This window comes from Rhinichthys klamathensis, unplaced genomic scaffold (genome assembly GCF_029890125.1).
Source record: "Rhinichthys klamathensis goyatoka isolate OS25496 unplaced genomic scaffold, OSU_Roscu_1.1 h1tg000521l_1, whole genome shotgun sequence".
Taxonomy (NCBI): domain Eukaryota; kingdom Metazoa; phylum Chordata; class Actinopteri; order Cypriniformes; family Leuciscidae; genus Rhinichthys; species Rhinichthys klamathensis.
Genome location: NW_026607000.1, coordinates 37501 through 55953, shown reverse-complemented (window position 1 = coordinate 55953; position 18453 = coordinate 37501). Strand labels below are relative to the sequence as shown.

Below are 18453 nucleotides of genomic sequence, written 5' to 3'. Positions count from 1 at the left end.
GCCCAGTCTGTTGTGATCTACTATGCTCTGATTGGACAGATGGCCCAGTCTGTTGTGATTGATCTACTCTGCTCTGATTGGACAGATGGCCCAGTCTGTTGTGATTGGTCTACTCGGCTCTGATTGGTCAGATGACCCAGTCTGTTGTGATTGGTCTACTCGGCTCTGATTGGTCAGATGACCCAGTCTGTTGTGATTGGTCTACTCAGCTCTGATTGGACAGATGGCCCAGTCTGTTGTGATTGGTCTACTCGGCTCTGATTGGTCAGATGACCCAGTCTGTTGTGATTGGTCTACTCGGCTCTGATTGGTCAGATGGCCCAGTCTGTTGTGATTGGTCTACTCGGCTCTGATTGGTCAGATGACCCAGTCTGTTGTGATTGGTCTACTATGCTCTGATTGGACAGATGACCCAGTCTGTTGTGATTGGTCTACTCGGCTCTGATTGGTCAGATGGCCCAGTCTGTTGTGATTGGTCTACTATGCTCTGATTGGACAGATGACCCAGTCTGTTGTGATTGGTCTACTCGGCTCTGATTGGTCAGATGGCTCAGTCTGTTGTGATTGGTCTACTCTGCTCTGATTGGTCAGATGGCCCAGTCTGTTGTGATTGGTCTACTCGGCTCTGATTGGTCAGATGGCTCAGTCTGTTGTGATTGGTCTACTCTGCTCTGATTGGTCAGATGGCTCAGTCTGTTGTGATTGGTCTACTCTGCTCTGATTGGTCAGATGGCTCAGTCTGTTGTGATTGGTCTACTCGGCTCTGATTGGACAGATGGCCCAGTCTGTTGTGATTGATCTACTCTGCTGTGTTTGGACAGATGGCCCAGTCTGTTGTGATTGGTCTACTCGGCTCTGATTGGTCAGATGGCTCAGTCTGTTGTGATTGGTCTACTCGGCTCTGATTGGTCAGATGGCCCAGTCTGTTGTGATTGGTCTACTCGGCTCTGATTGGTCAGATGGCTCAGTCTGTTGTGATTGGTCTACTCTGCTCTGATTGGTCAGATGACTCAGTCTGTTGTGATTGGTCTACTCTGCTCTGATTGGTCAGATGGCTCAGTCTGTTGTGATTGGTCTACTCGGCTCTGATTGGACAGATGGCCCAGTCTGTTGTGATTGATCTACTCTGCTCTGATTGGACAGATGGCCCAGTCTGTTGTGATCTACTATGCTCTGATTGGACAGATGGCCCAGTCTGTTGTGATTGATCTACTCTGCTCTGATTGGACAGATGGCCCAGTCTGTTGTGATTGGTCTACTCGGCTCTGATTGGTCAGATGACCCAGTCTGTTGTGATTGGTCTACTCGGCTCTGATTGGTCAGATGACCCAGTCTGTTGTGATTGGTCTACTCAGCTCTGATTGGACAGATGGCCCAGTCTGTTGTGATTGGTCTACTCAGCTCTGATTGGTCAGATGACCCAGTCTGTTGTGATTGGTCTACTCGGCTCTGATTGGTCAGATGGCCCAGTCTGTTGTGATTGGTCTACTCGGCTCTGATTGGTCAGATGACCCAGTCTGTTGTGATTGGTCTACTATGCTCTGATTGGACAGATGACCCAGTCTGTTGTGATTGGTCTACTCGGCTCTGATTGGTCAGATGGCCCAGTCTGTTGTGATTGGTCTACTATGCTCTGATTGGACAGATGACCCAGTCTGTTGTGATTGGTCTACTCAGCTCTGATTGGTCAGATGGCTCAGTCTGTTGTGATTGGTCTACTCTGCTCTGATTGGTCAGATGACTCAGTCTGTTGTGATTGGTCTACTCTGCTCTGATTGGTCAGATGGCTCAGTCTGTTGTGATTGGTCTACTCGGCTCTGATTGGTCAGATGACCCAGTCTGTTGTGATTGGTCTACTCGGCTCTGATTGGTCAGATGACCCAGTCTGTTGTGATTGGTCTACTCGGCTCTGATTGGTCAGATGACCCAGTCTGTTGTGATTGGTCTACTCAGCTCTGATTGGTCAGATGGCCCAGTCTGTTGTGATTGGTCTACTCTGCTCTGATTGGTCAGATGGCCCAGTCTGTTGTGATTGATCTACTCTGCTCTGATTGGTCAGATGGCCCAGTCTGTTGTGATGGGTCTACTCTGCTCTGATTGGTCAGATGACTCAGTCTGTTGTGATTGGTCTACTCTGCTCTGATTGGTCAGATGGCCCAGTCTGTTGTGATTGGTCTACTCGGCTCTGATTGGTCAGATGGCTCAGTCTGTTGTGATTGGTCTACTCTGCTCTGATTGGTCAGATGGCTCAGTCTGTTGTGATTGGTCTACTCTGCTCTGATTGGTCAGATGGCTCAGTCTGTTGTGATTGGTCTACTCGGCTCTGATTGGACAGATGGCCCAGTCTGTTGTGATTGATCTACTCTGCTGTGTTTGGACAGATGGCCCAGTCTGTTGTGATTGGTCTACTCGGCTCTGATTGGTCAGATGGCTCAGTCTGTTGTGATTGGTCTACTCGGCTCTGATTGGTCAGATGGCCCAGTCTGTTGTGATTGGTCTACTCGGCTCTGATTGGTCAGATGGCTCAGTCTGTTGTGATTGGTCTACTCTGCTCTGATTGGTCAGATGACTCAGTCTGTTGTGATTGGTCTACTCTGCTCTGATTGGTCAGATGGCTCAGTCTGTTGTGATTGGTCTACTCGGCTCTGATTGGACAGATGGCCCAGTCTGTTGTGATTGATCTACTCTGCTCTGATTGGACAGATGGCCCAGTCTGTTGTGATCTACTATGCTCTGATTGGACAGATGGCCCAGTCTGTTGTGATTGATCTACTCTGCTCTGATTGGACAGATGGCCCAGTCTGTTGTGATTGGTCTACTCGGCTCTGATTGGTCAGATGGCTCAGTCTGTTGTGATTGGTGTACTCGGCTCTGATTGGTCAGATGGCTCAGTCTGTTGTGATTGGTCTACTCTGCTCTGATTGGACAGATGGCCCAGTCTGTTGTGATTGGTCTACTTGGCTCTGATTGGTCAGATGACCTAGTCTGTTGTGATTGGTCTACTCGGCTCTGATTGGTCAGATGACCCAGTCTGTTGTGATTGGTCTACTCAGCTCTGATTGGTCAGATGGCCCAGTCTGTTGTGATTGGTCTACTCTGCTCTGATTGGTCAGATGGCCCAGTCTGTTGTGATTGATCTACTCTGCTCTGATTGGTCAGATGGCCCAGTCTGTTGTGATTGGTCTACTCTGCTCTGATTGGTCAGATGACTCAGTCTGTTGTGATTGGTCTACTCTGCTCTGATTGGTCAGATGGCCCAGACTGTTGTGATTGGTCTACTCGGCTCTGATTGGTCAGATGGCTCAGTCTGTTGTGCTTGGTCTACTCTGCTCTGATTGGTCAGATGGCCCAGTCTGTGGTGATTGATCTACTCGGCTCTGATTGGTCAGATGGCTCAGTCTGTTGTGATTGGTCTACTCAGCTCTGATTGGTCAGATGGCTCAGTCTGTTGTGATTGGTCTACTCTGCTCTGATTGGTCAGATGGCTCAGTCTGTTGTGATTGGTCTACTCAGCTCTGATTGGTCAGATGGCTCAGTCTGTTGTGATTGGTCTACTCAGCTCTGATTGGTCAGATGGCTCAGTCTGTTGTGATTGGTCTACTCTGCTCTGATTGGTCAGATGGCCCAGTCTGTTGTGATTTGTCTAGTTTGCTCTGATTGGTCAGATGGCCCAGTCTGTTGTGATTGGTCTACTTGGCTCTGATTGGTCAGATGACCCAGTTTGTTGTGATTGGTCTACTCGGCTCTGATTGGTCAGATGGCCCAGTCTGTTGTGATTGGTCTACTCGGCTCTGATTGGTCAGATGGCTCAGTCTGTTGTGATTTGTCTACTCTGCTCTGATTGGACAGATGGCCCAGTCTGTTGTGATTGATCTACTCTGCTCTGATTGGACAGATGGCCCAGTCTGTTGTGATTGGTCTACTCGGCTCTGATTGGTCAGATGGCCCAGTCTGTTGTGATTGGTCTACTCTGCTCTGATTGGTCAGATGGCCCAGTCTGTTGTGATTGGTCTACTCTGCTCTGATTGGTCAGATGACTCAGTCTGTTGTGATTGGTCTACTCTGCTCTGATTGGTCAGATGGCCCAGTCTGTTGTGATTGGTCTACTCGGCTCTGATTGGTCAGATGACCCAGTCTGTTTTGATTGGTCTACTCGGCTCTGATTGGTCAGATGGCCCAGTCTGTTGTGATTGGTCTACTCGGCTCTGATTGGTCAGATGGCCCAGTCTGTTGTGATTGGTCTACTCGGCTCTGATTGGTCAGATGGCCCAGTCTGTTGTGATTGGTCTACTCTGCTCTGATTGGTCAGATGGCTCAGTCTGTTGTGATTGGTCTACTCGGCTCTGATTGGTCAGATGGCCCAGTCTGTTGTGATTGGTCTACTCTGCTCTGATTGGTCAGATGGCTCAGTCTGTTGTGATTGGTCTACTCGGCTCTGATTGGTCAGATGGCTCAGTCTGTTGTGATTGGTCTACTCGGCTCTGATTGGTCAGAAGGCCCAGTCTGTTGTGATTGGTCTACTTTGCTCTGATTGGTCAGATGGCCCAGTCTGTTGTGATTGGTCTACTTGGCTCTGATTGGTCAGATGACCCAGTCTGTTGTGATTGGTCTACTCGGCTCTGATTGGTCAGATGGCCCAGTCTGTTGTGATTGGTCTACTCGGCTCTGATTGGTCAGATGGCTCAGTCTGTTGTGATTTGTCTACTCTGCTCTGATTGGACAGATGGCCCAGTCTGTTGTGATTGATCTACTCTGCTCTGATTGGACAGATGGCCCAGTCTGTTGTGATTGGTCTACTCGGCTCTGATTGGTCAGATGGCCCAGTCTGTTGTGATTGGTCTACTCTGCTCTGATTGGTCAGATGGCCCAGTCTGTTGTGATTGGTCTACTCAGCTCTGATTGGTCAGATGGCTCAGTCTGTTGTGATTGGTCTACTCTGCTCTGATTGGTCAGATGGCCCAGTCTGTTGTGATTGGTCTACTTTGCTCTGATTGGTCAGATGGCCCAGTCTGTTGTGATTGGTCTACTCGGCTCTGATTGGTCAGATGGCCCAGTCTGTTGTGATTGGTCTACTCGGCTCTGATTGGTCAGATGGCCCAGTCTGTTGTGATTGGTCTACTCTGCTCTGATTGGTCAGATGGCCCAGTCTGTTGTGATTGGTCTACTCTGCTCTGATTGGACAGATGGCCCAGTCTGTTGTGATTGGTCTACTTGGCTCTGATTGGTCAGATGACCTAGTCTGTTGTGATTGGTCTACTCGGCTCTGATTGGTCAGATGACCCAGTCTGTTGTGATTGGTCTACTCAGCTCTGATTGGTCAGATGGCCCAGTCTGTTGTGATTGGTCTACTCTGCTCTGATTGGTCAGATGGCCCAGTCTGTTGTGATTGATCTACTCTGCTCTGATTGGTCAGATGGCCCAGTCTGTTGTGATTGGTCTACTCTGCTCTGATTGGTCAGATGACTCAGTCTGTTGTGATTGGTCTACTCTGCTCTGATTGGTCAGATGGCCCAGACTGTTGTGATTGGTCTACTCGGCTCTGATTGGTCAGATGGCTCAGTCTGTTGTGCTTGGTCTACTCTGCTCTGATTGGTCAGATGGCCCAGTCTGTGGTGATTGATCTACTCGGCTCTGATTGGTCAGATGGCTCAGTCTGTTGTGATTGGTCTACTCAGCTCTGATTGGTCAGATGGCTCAGTCTGTTGTGATTGGTCTACTCTGCTCTGATTGGTCAGATGGCTCAGTCTGTTGTGATTGGTCTACTCAGCTCTGATTGGTCAGATGGCTCAGTCTGTTGTGATTGGTCTACTCAGCTCTGATTGGTCAGATGGCTCAGTCTGTTGTGATTGGTCTACTCTGCTCTGATTGGTCAGATGGCCCAGTCTGTTGTGATTTGTCTAGTTTGCTCTGATTGGTCAGATGGCCCAGTCTGTTGTGATTGGTCTACTTGGCTCTGATTGGTCAGATGACCCAGTCTGTTGTGATTGGTCTACTCGGCTCTGATTGGTCAGATGGCCCAGTCTGTTGTGATTGGTCTACTCGGCTCTGATTGGTCAGATGGCTCAGTCTGTTGTGATTTGTCTACTCTGCTCTGATTGGACAGATGGCCCAGTCTGTTGTGATTGATCTACTCTGCTCTGATTGGACAGATGGCCCAGTCTGTTGTGATTGGTCTACTCGGCTCTGATTGGTCAGATGGCCCAGTCTGTTGTGATTGGTCTACTCTGCTCTGATTGGTCAGATGGCCCAGTCTGTTGTGATTGGTCTACTCTGCTCTGATTGGTCAGATGACTCAGTCTGTTGTGATTGGTCTACTCTGCTCTGATTGGTCAGATGGCCCAGTCTGTTGTGATTGGTCTACTCGGCTCTGATTGGTCAGATGACCCAGTCTGTTTTGATTGGTCTACTCGGCTCTGATTGGTCAGATGGCCCAGTCTGTTGTGATTGGTCTACTCGGCTCTGATTGGTCAGATGGCCCAGTCTGTTGTGATTGGTCTACTCGGCTCTGATTGGTCAGATGGCCCAGTCTGTTGTGATTGGTCTACTCTGCTCTGATTGGTCAGATGGCTCAGTCTGTTGTGATTGGTCTACTCGGCTCTGATTGGTCAGATGGCCCAGTCTGTTGTGATTGGTCTACTCTGCTCTGATTGGTCAGATGGCTCAGTCTGTTGTGATTGGTCTACTCGGCTCTGATTGGTCAGATGGCTCAGTCTGTTGTGATTGGTCTACTCGGCTCTGATTGGTCAGAAGGCCCAGTCTGTTGTGATTGGTCTACTTTGCTCTGATTGGTCAGATGGCCCAGTCTGTTGTGATTGGTCTACTTGGCTCTGATTGGTCAGATGACCCAGTCTGTTGTGATTGGTCTACTCGGCTCTGATTGGTCAGATGGCCCAGTCTGTTGTGATTGGTCTACTCGGCTCTGATTGGTCAGATGGCTCAGTCTGTTGTGATTTGTCTACTCTGCTCTGATTGGACAGATGGCCCAGTCTGTTGTGATTGATCTACTCTGCTCTGATTGGACAGATGGCCCAGTCTGTTGTGATTGGTCTACTCGGCTCTGATTGGTCAGATGGCCCAGTCTGTTGTGATTGGTCTACTCTGCTCTGATTGGTCAGATGGCCCAGTCTGTTGTGATTGGTCTACTCAGCTCTGATTGGTCAGATGGCTCAGTCTGTTGTGATTGGTCTACTCTGCTCTGATTGGTCAGATGGCCCAGTCTGTTGTGATTGGTCTACTTTGCTCTGATTGGTCAGATGGCCCAGTCTGTTGTGATTGGTCTACTCGGCTCTGATTGGTCAGATGGCCCAGTCTGTTGTGATTGGTCTACTCGGCTCTGATTGGTCAGATGGCCCAGTCTGTTGTGATTGGTCTACTCTGCTCTGATTGGTCAGATGGCCCAGTCTGTTGTGATTGGTCTACTCTGCTCTGATTGGTCAGATGGCCCAGTCTGTTGTGATTGGTCTACTCGGCTCTGATTGGGCAGATGGCCCAGTCTGTCAGTGTTTGAGGGTCAAAGTAGACATTGTTCACGGGCAGCCAATAAAGACCATAGACTGCTATTATGCAAATTTGTTACATTGTTACGTATGTATGTAACTGGAATTACTGACAACTCGTTTCAGGCAATAACTATTTATTGTGCACTTTGATTTTTAAAACTTTGCAGACCTTTTACATTTACACACTACATGAAAGGCAGTATTCGAAAAAGCATAATAGGGGCACTTAAAATGCTGTGCCATTGAGCAGCACCTGAAATTAGCTGACTGTAGCTGTTATGATCTTTGAGAACATGGATTACACAAACAGGTTATAAACATGACCGGCTTTAACTTCTGGATGACGGAGAGGGAAAATCCGAGAGAGACAGACACTCACCTCGCCCTGAATTCTCTCCTCCGCCTGAGAGATTGCACGAAAGAAAATAACGGCAGAGAGACAGTAAGAAGCTGAATAAATGGAAGTCAATGGTGATGAAAAAACACAAATTCAAATGAAAAAGATCTAAGGCAGGAACAGGGCTGCAAGATTTGGTCAAATTATTTTGACAATATTGTGCTTTTGAATGCAATATAATAAAGATGTATAAATATCCAAGCTAAAAAATAATAATAACACATAAAAAGTGTGATCACACTTGTTCTCTTTAAAATAACTAAATTGAGACCACTTTCAGCTGACCTGAAATTTGGTGACAAAAATGTTATTCACATTTTACTTGAACTTGAAAGTATTTATTTCATTAAATTCTAGACTTGATTTGAATATTGATTTATTTTATTCAATTAACTGTGCAGCCCTAGATAGGAATGGCATCAAATGCATTTTTTTTATAAATAAAGCAATGATGAATTATTTCACTATTTATAGGCCAATTGGGTTAATTAGCTGAGAATAAGTAGTATTACTTATGAGTGAATCAGTGAATGAAATAAAAATTTGACTTAAGTTGTTTATACTACTGTGTAAATCTGCTTTTCTTTGTACAAAAACAGGCCAGTTCTTCGTTGAACCAATAGATCACATCAGCACCTATGTCATGTGTAGCAGTTCAAGTAACAACTCCATTTTCAGTAAGGAAAGCAGAGAAAGCTTCTACTAGTGTCCCTGCTGTGAGGGTCTAATAAATCAGCAGGAGTGAGAGTCTAGCGCCGTATGACACGTGTTCTGGGGGAAAAGTGTTGGGATACTTACCGAGGAGTAGTTGGAGGAGGCATTGGACACCAGTGAGAGCACTGAGCCATGAACTGCAGCAGGACAAACAGAGACAGAAAGAGAAAAAGTGTGATTTTAAAAACACTAAAATAGCTTAATCACGGGATAGGTTACATTGATTATTTATTGTACATGTCCTGTATTGTGTTTTATTATTTGTAGAGTCACATCCAGCTTACAGAGCTAACTTTTAGCACAAACACAGTTAGAAAATGCAAAGTAATTTAGTAGAGGCTTCGATCCAAAGGAACTTACAGTACACTTAAGACCAAAGTATTCTTAAAGGAATAGTTCAGTTAAAAATGAAAATTCTGTCATCATTTATTCACCCTCAAGTTGTTTCAAACCTGTATGAGTTTATTTTTGAATGAACACAAAGGAAGATATTTAGAAGAATGTAGGTACCCAAACAGTTGATGGACCCCATTGACTTCCATAGTAATTCTTTCCTACTATGGAAGTCAACGGCTACCGACATTCTTCGAAATATCTTCCTTTGTATTTAGCAAAAAAAATTAACTCATACAGGTTTGGAACAACTTGAGAGTAAATGATGACAGGATTTTATTTTTAAGCGAACTATTCCTTTAACTTTTTATGCGTACACTAGTGTCTACGTACTGTATTCTTTGCGTGAATTTTACACATACTGTCCAAGCGAAGCCCGGTTTTTGTAACCAGGAATACTCTGCATGCGCAGGTCGCAAATGATATTGAATTTTTTTACACTAATTACTTTATCCACAAGGTGGCAACAGTGCCCCAGTACTGTTGATTTTCAAGATAGTTAAAGAAAAAAATGAATAAATGGAAGAGACTGCATCTGAAAACTGACTTATCAGCAACCTCACGAAACTGACTTCTGAGGCAGCGTGATGGTTTAATGATCTAGCGCAAAATAGAGAGAGATTTGGTGAAAAATAAGCGAATATTTAATTACTACAATAGCAATTTCTCGTTATCAGAAATGGAAAATGTTGGTCTATAACATACATTTACATAGAAACTGACCAGCAACGTCAACTTTCAGACGCCATCTTTATTTATTTATTTTCTAGCTCAACTGTCACAGAATGGAAAGCACAGGATTGTGGGATATCAAAGGCAGCGAATGATACTTCTGTGCTGCCTTCAAAAATCAATCAGATGAAGGTACCTCAGGAGACAGGAAGTGAAGCTAACATTGGACTCGGACGTTTCTTGATGCCTTCCTACTTTGAAATGCATCCTCCGAAGGCCGTATTTCTAACCTTTCGGACGCAGCCTGGAAGAGTATACTTTGACAGGCTGTGTTTACAACTGTGCATACGTGAAAAAAAACTAAGTATACTTTTGGGCTTTACTACTTAAAGGGACAATGCTAAAGTTGTGTCCCTTTTGAGATTCAAAGTACGCCCCCATGTAGACTGAACCATATAACCCAAAGTCTCACCGTCATCGCCGGGATCTCTGTCTCTGAAGGAGCCGGATCGGATCATGCTCTTGGGCCGCTCGGCGAGTGATAGGGTGCTGCCCAGCGGTGAGGACTGATACAGATCAAAACTGGCCTCGTGAGTGGGAATGCTGTTGGATCTGGTCATCCTTGGCGTTCCTGAGGTGGGGCTGGGTGTCACTGCACATAACAGACAACAGAGGGAGCCAGTGTTTACATATGATATAACTCAAGGCACAGTGGAGAAAGGTGTCCTGCATGTTGCCTGGTGGGGATGCATCTTTTTATACAATATTGGAACATTGAAGTATTTGACTCTATCTAGTGGCTAGAGTCATGAAATATCATGTTATATTATTATTTTTTCCACAAGAGGTCGGCAAAGACACCCAATGTAAGATATTTTGAGCTGAATTAAAAGGGTTATGCATGAAATTGTGAGTTATTTTGAATTTAAGTTGAAAGAATTTGAGGAATGTCCTTAAATTACTAAATTACTATGTATTTATTATTTATTGATCAAATCTAGTAATTTAAAGGTAAATAAAATTTAAAAAGAACAAAAAATCTCCAAAATAAATTGCATTATTTTTTTTATTTTTTATTTTATGTATCAAAATGAAATAAAATAAGCTTTCTGGACAAAAAAAAAAAATACGTATAATTTTTGGGCTCCGGGTCATTTTGACCCGCGAGGGAAGGATTTGCTAAAGGACATGAAGGGAAGGATGAGGGTTAATGCTGTAGAAGTGTGCAGACACTTACTGATGCTTGTCAGTGGCATTTTTCCTGTCAGTATGGGTGAAGGGAACTGTGGCGGACTGTTCGTCTCCGTCAAGCTCATGATGGTGTGTGAGTGGCGTCTCTCTTTGTTGTCCTCCTCAGCCTGCAAGGAGATGTGCTGGCTGATGGGAAATGGGGGTGTGACATTAGTTTCATGGATTTACTGCATTGGATCAAACCGTTTTTCCCATTAAGCGGTGCGCCGTAATGAGGACGGCAGAGGTAAAGTTAAAGGAATAGTACCTTAAGCCTTTCTTTGGGAGAGTATTTCTGTCCCGTTGTGAGCTGAAAGAAGGGAAAAAATTTGAGAAAAAGAGCATAATTCAAATGACAGGACGCTTATGCATGGAAATGAAGAGATCACAGTCCAAAAATAGATCACAGACATTTGTAAAGCAAAATGAGCAATTAGTAGTTCAGGCAGGGGGATAATTAGCAGAGATATAATCTGAGTGTTAACATAATTGCCAATTGTTCTGCTTTGAATTTTGGGTGCATGTTATCTTGAGTACAAATGTGCTGTGTGAATGTAAATGCTGTGATGTGTTCTGTGTTGGAAGATTACTTAACACTAAGTATTAAACTTCAGTGTGTAAGTTGCCCTGCACCGGTTGTGCTAAACCTATGAATAATTCCTAAATCATGTGACTTATTGTCCCTGTTTACACCTGGTATTAAGATGTGTTTTGGTCTGTCGGATCACAAGTGGCCGACACTAAAAACTAAAACGGGTCTAAAACGTTTTGAGCTTGTCCACTTTCCACCGCTTCCAGAGGGAGTTGAAAACGCATTCGACCGGATTGCTTTCGTAGTGTAAACGCTCATGTGGTCGAATGTGTTCGAACAGCCACAAAAGACTGTTTACTCTCGTTTACACTCTACAATGTTCTCTCACCATTCCTGATTTCTAACACACACACACACACACACAGCGTTCGGCTGCTCTTGCCGCTATCAGAGCAGAAACTTAAAGCTGGAGCTCTCCGTGTTTTTCCGTTGTCTCAGGTTGTGTTCATATGTAAATTGCGCAAGCTTATTATGTCCATTACATCGAAAGATCTGAAAAAATATACATTTCCCCGCCCCTCGAAGAAATCAGGACAGAAGTGGTTGAAAGTGGACAAAAGAGACGGATTAAAACACCAGGTGTGAACGGGAATGTGTGCCTCTCGTCTACTTGTGATCAGATCCACCAAAACGCATCTTGACACCAGGTGTAAACAGGGTGATTGAGGAGAGGTGAGCTGTTACTTTTAGAAGTGATCTGACATATGATTTTTGCATGGCAGTCAACAAAACAGGTGGATAAATATCATTAAACTTTATAGCAACATGCTAACATATGCTAGCAATGGCCGCTAACAACTGCTAAAACAGTTAGCATAGAAATGGGCTTGCAACCGCCCATAGAATGCTATACCATTGTGGCACTATTACGCCTTAATATTATTTTTCTAAGAACATGCAATATTTTTATTCAGGCGATTTTTTTTTTTTTTTTTTAAATGTGATGTAGACAAACTCATAAAAGTCTTCTTGTTTGTTTTAAAAATAAAATTATGAACTGAATAATATACAATATAATATAATAGAACTGATGATTCTTAATTCTTATTTTAGTTTTAAATGACTGATTATAATACCTTTATACATTTTCATAGTAATTAAAGAGAGGAATGTTCCAATTTTTTGTTATGCTAAAAGCTAATTTTGTCAGCATTTAGGAGTTACACCATCATAGCTCATGTGAACACAGACAGGAGGTGCCGGAAACACTGGACACGGCCTCACCTGTCAGTCGTGAGAGTGAGTGAGACCCTGCTTCCAGTTGACCAGCCACCGAGCGTCCCTCTGTCCTCATGTCTGGGCCTGGGCTCCGTCACGCTGCCCCCTGCTGGAGACACGCTCATCTGTAGAGACAAGGACTCCATGCTACGGTGCAGGCCGGAGAGGCGGGGGTAGAGCGAGGGAGAGCCACCAGCACTGCCCCCTCGGCCCACGGTGGCGCTGGAGAAGCATTCAGAGGAGTTGACGTTGAGGATGGGAGCCGGGCTGGGGGTCAGACAGCTTGAGCTGCTGATTCCTGACAGATCCTGTAATTTGGAGAAGGGCGGCACTTTGGGGGGAAGCTGGTCCTCCACATTGAGTATCCCACAGTCCAGGCTGTTGGAGTTGACTTTGTCCAGGTGAGCAGGTTTAGGCAGAGATCTGGCACTGGATGGCCTGTGGATCCAATTATATAGAGAGTAATTAAAAATGAGACACACACTAAAATAACTGACATGACAAATGTGAGTTAGTGACGAAAAAAAACAAATAAAAAAAAAACAATCAAAATATGAATAGGTGATTCTTAATGAAATCTTAATGGGAAAAAAACCTTTAAAAGATTAAAGTTACATTTAAGATACATTTAAAATTGTTATTGTAATTAAAAATTGAAGAATTAATTAATTAATAGAAATAACTAATCAATTTTATATCATTATCTGACATTAGGTTATTTTAATATAATTTATACACTACCTCAGTATTTATTCATGTTTTAAATATTTCAAAATTATAAAATTTCAACATTTAGCCTTTATTTCTATAGTTTCAGTTTTCTTTCTTTTTTTATATGCTGTCATTTTTTAAATATATATTTCTATATTTAGTATTAATTATTTTAATTTCAGTTTTAATTTGAGAATTTTTTGTTCTTCAACCGAAAATTATTTCAGTTTCTTTCCAAGGTAACCTTTCTATTTTATTGTATTTTATTTTATTTAGTTTTATTTTATTTAGTTTAATTTAGTTTTGTTTTGTTTTATTTTATTTAATTTTATTTTATTTTTTTATTTTTTATTTATATTTTATAAAGTCTAATATTTATAATCTAATAATCTAATCTTTATATTTTATGTTATGCTCATTTTAAGTCACAAAATGATTTAATTTTAAATTTGAATTAACAATTATAACAATGAATTTGTAACCAATAAATGTCAAAAGTATTTGAGAATTTAATTTTAATATGTAAATGTATTGACTGCTCGCTAACTTTTTGTGTTAGCAAGTCAAAGGGTCCAACTCAATAAGTTAATACATATTGTAACAAATGTATTGATCATTGTTAATCCATGTTAGTTAACACATTAACTAATGTTAACTAATGAAACCTTATTGTAAAGTGGTACTGTTTCAGCGTAGATGAATTGTCATTTTGCTAAATTTCTAGTCAATTTCAAGTTGATTTTCCATCAATGAAAGAACAAGTGCAAACCCCAGCCAATAAGAGCAGATGTGAGGTTTAAGCTATACGTGAAGGAGGTTTTTCTCACCTCTGGGAGTTGGGAGACGGCAGCTCTGAATATTTCCCCAGGCTGGATGGTTGCCGAAGGCCCAGTAGTTTGGAAGGAGGCTCCAGCGCACCCTGTGTTGGTGTCAACAAGCCGTTCTTCAGCGACCCCCCTCCGCAACACTCAGAGTCAGACGCCACTGCCTTGGCTTTGGCCTTCTCCTTCTCACGGTCCGTCTGGTTGACTGGACCGTACCCTCCTGTACTGGCCCGATGGGAGCTCTTCCCACTGCCTGGTTCCTTCAGTCTGGACGGGGTGGGGACAGTTTTTAGACCCTGCAGACCAGCGTCCATGTTGCTGCTGACGGGGCGAGCGCCCGGCCGTCCTCCTGTCAGACTCAAGGTGCTGGACTTAGCGGGTCTTGGGAGACTCCGATACTGGATGTTGTTGCGCGCATTCGGAGCCATGAACCCTTGATCACAGATCGATACATCAAGGCTGGTCTTTCGTCCTCCAACTACACCACCAGCAGAGGGTTTCACTGGGATACCAGAGGTTTTAGGAGTTTTGCTCCCAATCGCAGAATCTCCACCAGTTGTTAGGACAGTGGCAGTGCCGGTAGTTGGAACAGTTTTCTTGTAACCAAAGGAATTTGTGGTGCCGGCAGAAGGACGGACAAGACCGGAGGGAGGTTTTCGGTGTTCACCGCGTTCTTTCCCTGCATCCGAACTGGAGCGCTGTAATCCGGATGTTTTCACCGCCATTTTGGCTTTATCCACGACTCGTTGGTCATTCTTTGGAACTGCAGGGAAACACAAATCAACACAATCAGACATGAGTAACCATAATCAAGAAGAATTATTACAAACATCAGACCAAGAGAGAAGAGATCTCATTGTGTTGATGAGTTTTGCACCACTCACGTTTTATTCAGATAATTAATTGAGTGAAATAATCCAGTTCACTAAATTACATCTTTGGCGCTGACCAGATTAACGCAACCTCTAACCAGAACTTTATACTTCATTTAACACCACAACACACACACACACACACACACACAAGCTGCTTCATTAGAATAATGCAGTATATGGATACAATCCATCAAACTGCTTATGCTGCTGACTTCAGTTCACTCAACTGTAACATGACAGGCTGCTTGAATATTTAAGACGTTAACTTTAACAGAGGACCCTTGAAGTCATAGAGCTATTTAGGAAACAAAGGGAGCGGGTACGGCACAACTGTTACTGTACTGACAAAATGAAATGGGTTCACTTGTAAAGCCCACCCTGATGGCCATCTGGATCCTCTCAGAGATATTTATAAATATGCGGCAAAAACAGGGCCAAAACGCTAGTGCAATCGTGACTTGATCTCTGGACGACTGGGAAAACACACCAAACAGACTGTTCGCAAACTTGAAAACTGGCTTTACTACAACAACGCAATCCACGGTATGCGAAAAAAACTTGCGAGAGTAGCTTAAACATTTAAACGGCTCAATTAGCAGATCCGCACAACAAATAAAAATAGCGTAGCGGTGAAATACCGCGTGTCACGAGGCGCTGTAATTCACACCACTGCCACCCAGGACGACGGCAAGTAAATACAGCTGACATTAACTTGAGATGAAGATTAGATGTGAAAGGAAATATGTTGAGCTGGAATAATGTAGGCCATTAGCAGGCTACGACTGGATTAACTGCTAGCATGATTGTATCAAAGGATACAAGGGGGAGCAAGACACATTTTTTACATGTTTGTTTAGACTGGAGGTAAACCGTAAAAGTGAGTCAGAAACAGGAAACGAGAGAAAGTCAAATGGAAACTGGAAGAATTGGACAGGGAGGGAAAAAATGGCTAACCGAAAGAGTCTGGCCATTAAGCTATCAAACTGACAGAGGTACAGCTGTGAGAAGAGGAATGGAGATAGACGTAATTTGTCTTCCTGATACTTCATCACTGTACAAGCTGGCTTGTACGACAAAATATATACTTTGTGTTGAACATGGTCTTATTGTACAAGATTGTGTCTTAGAATAACAACTTGTCAGTCCAATGTGGCAAAATTAAGATCCATTTCCCTGGCACCCAGAATATGACTGTTATTAGCAGTATTTGCTAATGCAAAATTCATTATACTATTACTTATACTATTATTTATAATTAGGGTTTGGGATAAAAAAAAGTTTTAAAAAAGTAACCTCTTCATACTCGCATGGTTTGTTGAGTAGAGGTGAGCTATTACTACTGTAAAGCACTACTCTAATAGCCTGGATGCCAGCCCAAACCCCGCCCACAACATTTTTTGGTCGGGAAGTTCGGTCTGGACTCGATCCATTGAGGAGTAATTATGATCGGTTCAGAATTAGTCGGGCCAATCAAATTGCCAGGGCGGGCTTTATACGATGATGGACAGCTGATCTGCAGTTACGTAATCATCGCGTTATCAAAGAGCGCTTGGGTTGAACTGGTTTCCCTCAGAGATGACTGGAGCTGGAGAACTGAGATGTATAGATTCCACTATCGCGTCTGTTGTAAAAGAAATCGACAGCACATTCATTTTAAAAGACGAACAGAGAACTGCAATCAAGGCATTCGTCGATCGGAAAGATGTGTTTGCCGTCCTTCCAACGGGATTCGGCAAAAGTTTAATTTATCAGCTGGCTCCGATGGTCACTAAGAAGATGGGACGCAATGAAAACCCTGTGGTCGTTGTGGTTTCTCCTTTGGTCACACTCATGGAGGACCAAGTAAAAGAAGCAACACTCATTATTTTACTACTTCTTCCAGCGTGAGTGTAGTTGAGTTCTGATGACAACTTTGCGTAGCTCATTAAAAAAAACACACTTACTGTGTTGCTCTGATTGGTTGTAGGTCTATCCAATTGAGTGCAGAGGGTTTTTTTTTTTCTGGTTCGGTTAAGACACGCCTCATAATCAAAGCCCTATGGAGCAGTATCAGACTCACATTCTGACTAGAATATGAGTATGACAAAGTCAGGCTACTACTCTAAAGTATCAGTTAACGCAGGGGTAGGCAAGTTCGGTCCTAGTGAGCCGCTGTCCTGCAGAGTTTGGCTCCAACACTGAAAAAAACCTCTCCTGCCTATAGCCTTGGTAATCCTGAAGACATTGATTAGCTTGTTTGATTAGGGTTGGAACTAAATTCTGCAGGACAGCGGCTCTCTAGGACCGAACTTGCCTACCCCTGAGTTAACGCAATACTAAGACAAAACAACATTCGAATAAGAACTTACTTGGCGAATAACTTACTATGGGACTTGCTGCTGCCAATACATACACGACACGCTACTGTGAGCAAGTAAGACATGCTGCTGCTGTACAATATAGCATATATGAATTACCCACAGCAGATCTAAACAGGTGGAGCTGGGGAAGGTGGAGGGTTTCTGAAAGTGCACTGCAACTGCAAATGCTGACCAAGAATTTCAATGTTAAACACGCGAGCTCATCGGCTACTGATACAACAGGAACCAATCAGCTGTGCCCTATAAAGAATAATGTGATTGCAAACAGTTTGAGTCGAAGACCTCTCAGTCTACGCCATGGATGCTACTCTTTTACATACTGTTTTTTACTTACTATACAGTAGACAAAGCATTATTCAAACAGCTTACGAAGTCGTGTCTTTTTTATTGATTCACTGAGAATGCTCATCCAGATGCATTGACTGATTCTTTCACTCACCCTTTATCCAAGTTATGCATCATCACACCAGTAGTTGGCAACGATTATCTTTTGTGTGTCATCAGTGGTCCAAATGATTCAGTAACAAAACAACAGCAACAAAAAGGGTTCAATAGCCTACCTCCTTTTGTTCTTGTTAATTATGTATCTTCATCACCCTCTGCATCCTATACTGTCACAATTCTCCAATTCTCTTCTTTATCACCTTGTAATCGAGACTCGCGTGAAGAACTGAATGAACTACACGCATTCAGTGCATCAGCAGATCAAGTTCACAAACAAGACTCAAAACAGTGAATCTTTGAATGCAGGAGAGCAGTCGAGTCACAAGAGACTACAGAAAATAAGCGATTCATCCACTTAAATGATTCGGGTCTAAAACAGGGATGTGTTATGCTTAAATACGGGTCTCTTTTACCGCAGCCTATAAAGAGATCAGCTCGTGCTGCGGCACTGGGATCGATCAGGCGGAGTGAAGGACCGTCACTCTGTCTGAGGAACGAGATCCCATAAATAAGATTGATCGGCT

General features: G+C 43.5%; 1 protein-coding gene across 5 annotated transcripts in view; it reads right to left on the bottom strand.

Moving 5' to 3' along the window:
• The window catches only part of nav1a (neuron navigator 1a), a 66433-nt gene that overhangs the window by 23672 nt on the left and 24308 nt on the right, over nt 1-18453 (bottom strand). For 3 of the 5 annotated variants that reach the window (XM_056238386.1, XM_056238385.1, XM_056238388.1), the window contains exons 4-10: nt 14254-15013; nt 12722-13153; nt 11174-11215; nt 10913-11052; nt 10148-10327; nt 8695-8747; nt 7879-7902 (exon numbers count right to left, since the gene is read on the bottom strand). In XM_056238386.1, coding sequence (XP_056094361.1) covers nt 7879-7902; nt 8695-8747; nt 10148-10327; nt 10913-11052; nt 11174-11215; nt 12722-13153; nt 14254-15013 — 1631 coding nt within the window. The remainder of the gene's footprint in view (nt 1-7878; nt 7903-8694; nt 8748-10147; nt 10328-10912; nt 11053-11173; nt 11216-12721; nt 13154-14253; nt 15014-18453) is intronic. The other 2 variants (XM_056238387.1, XM_056238389.1) reach the window with 1 other exon arrangement.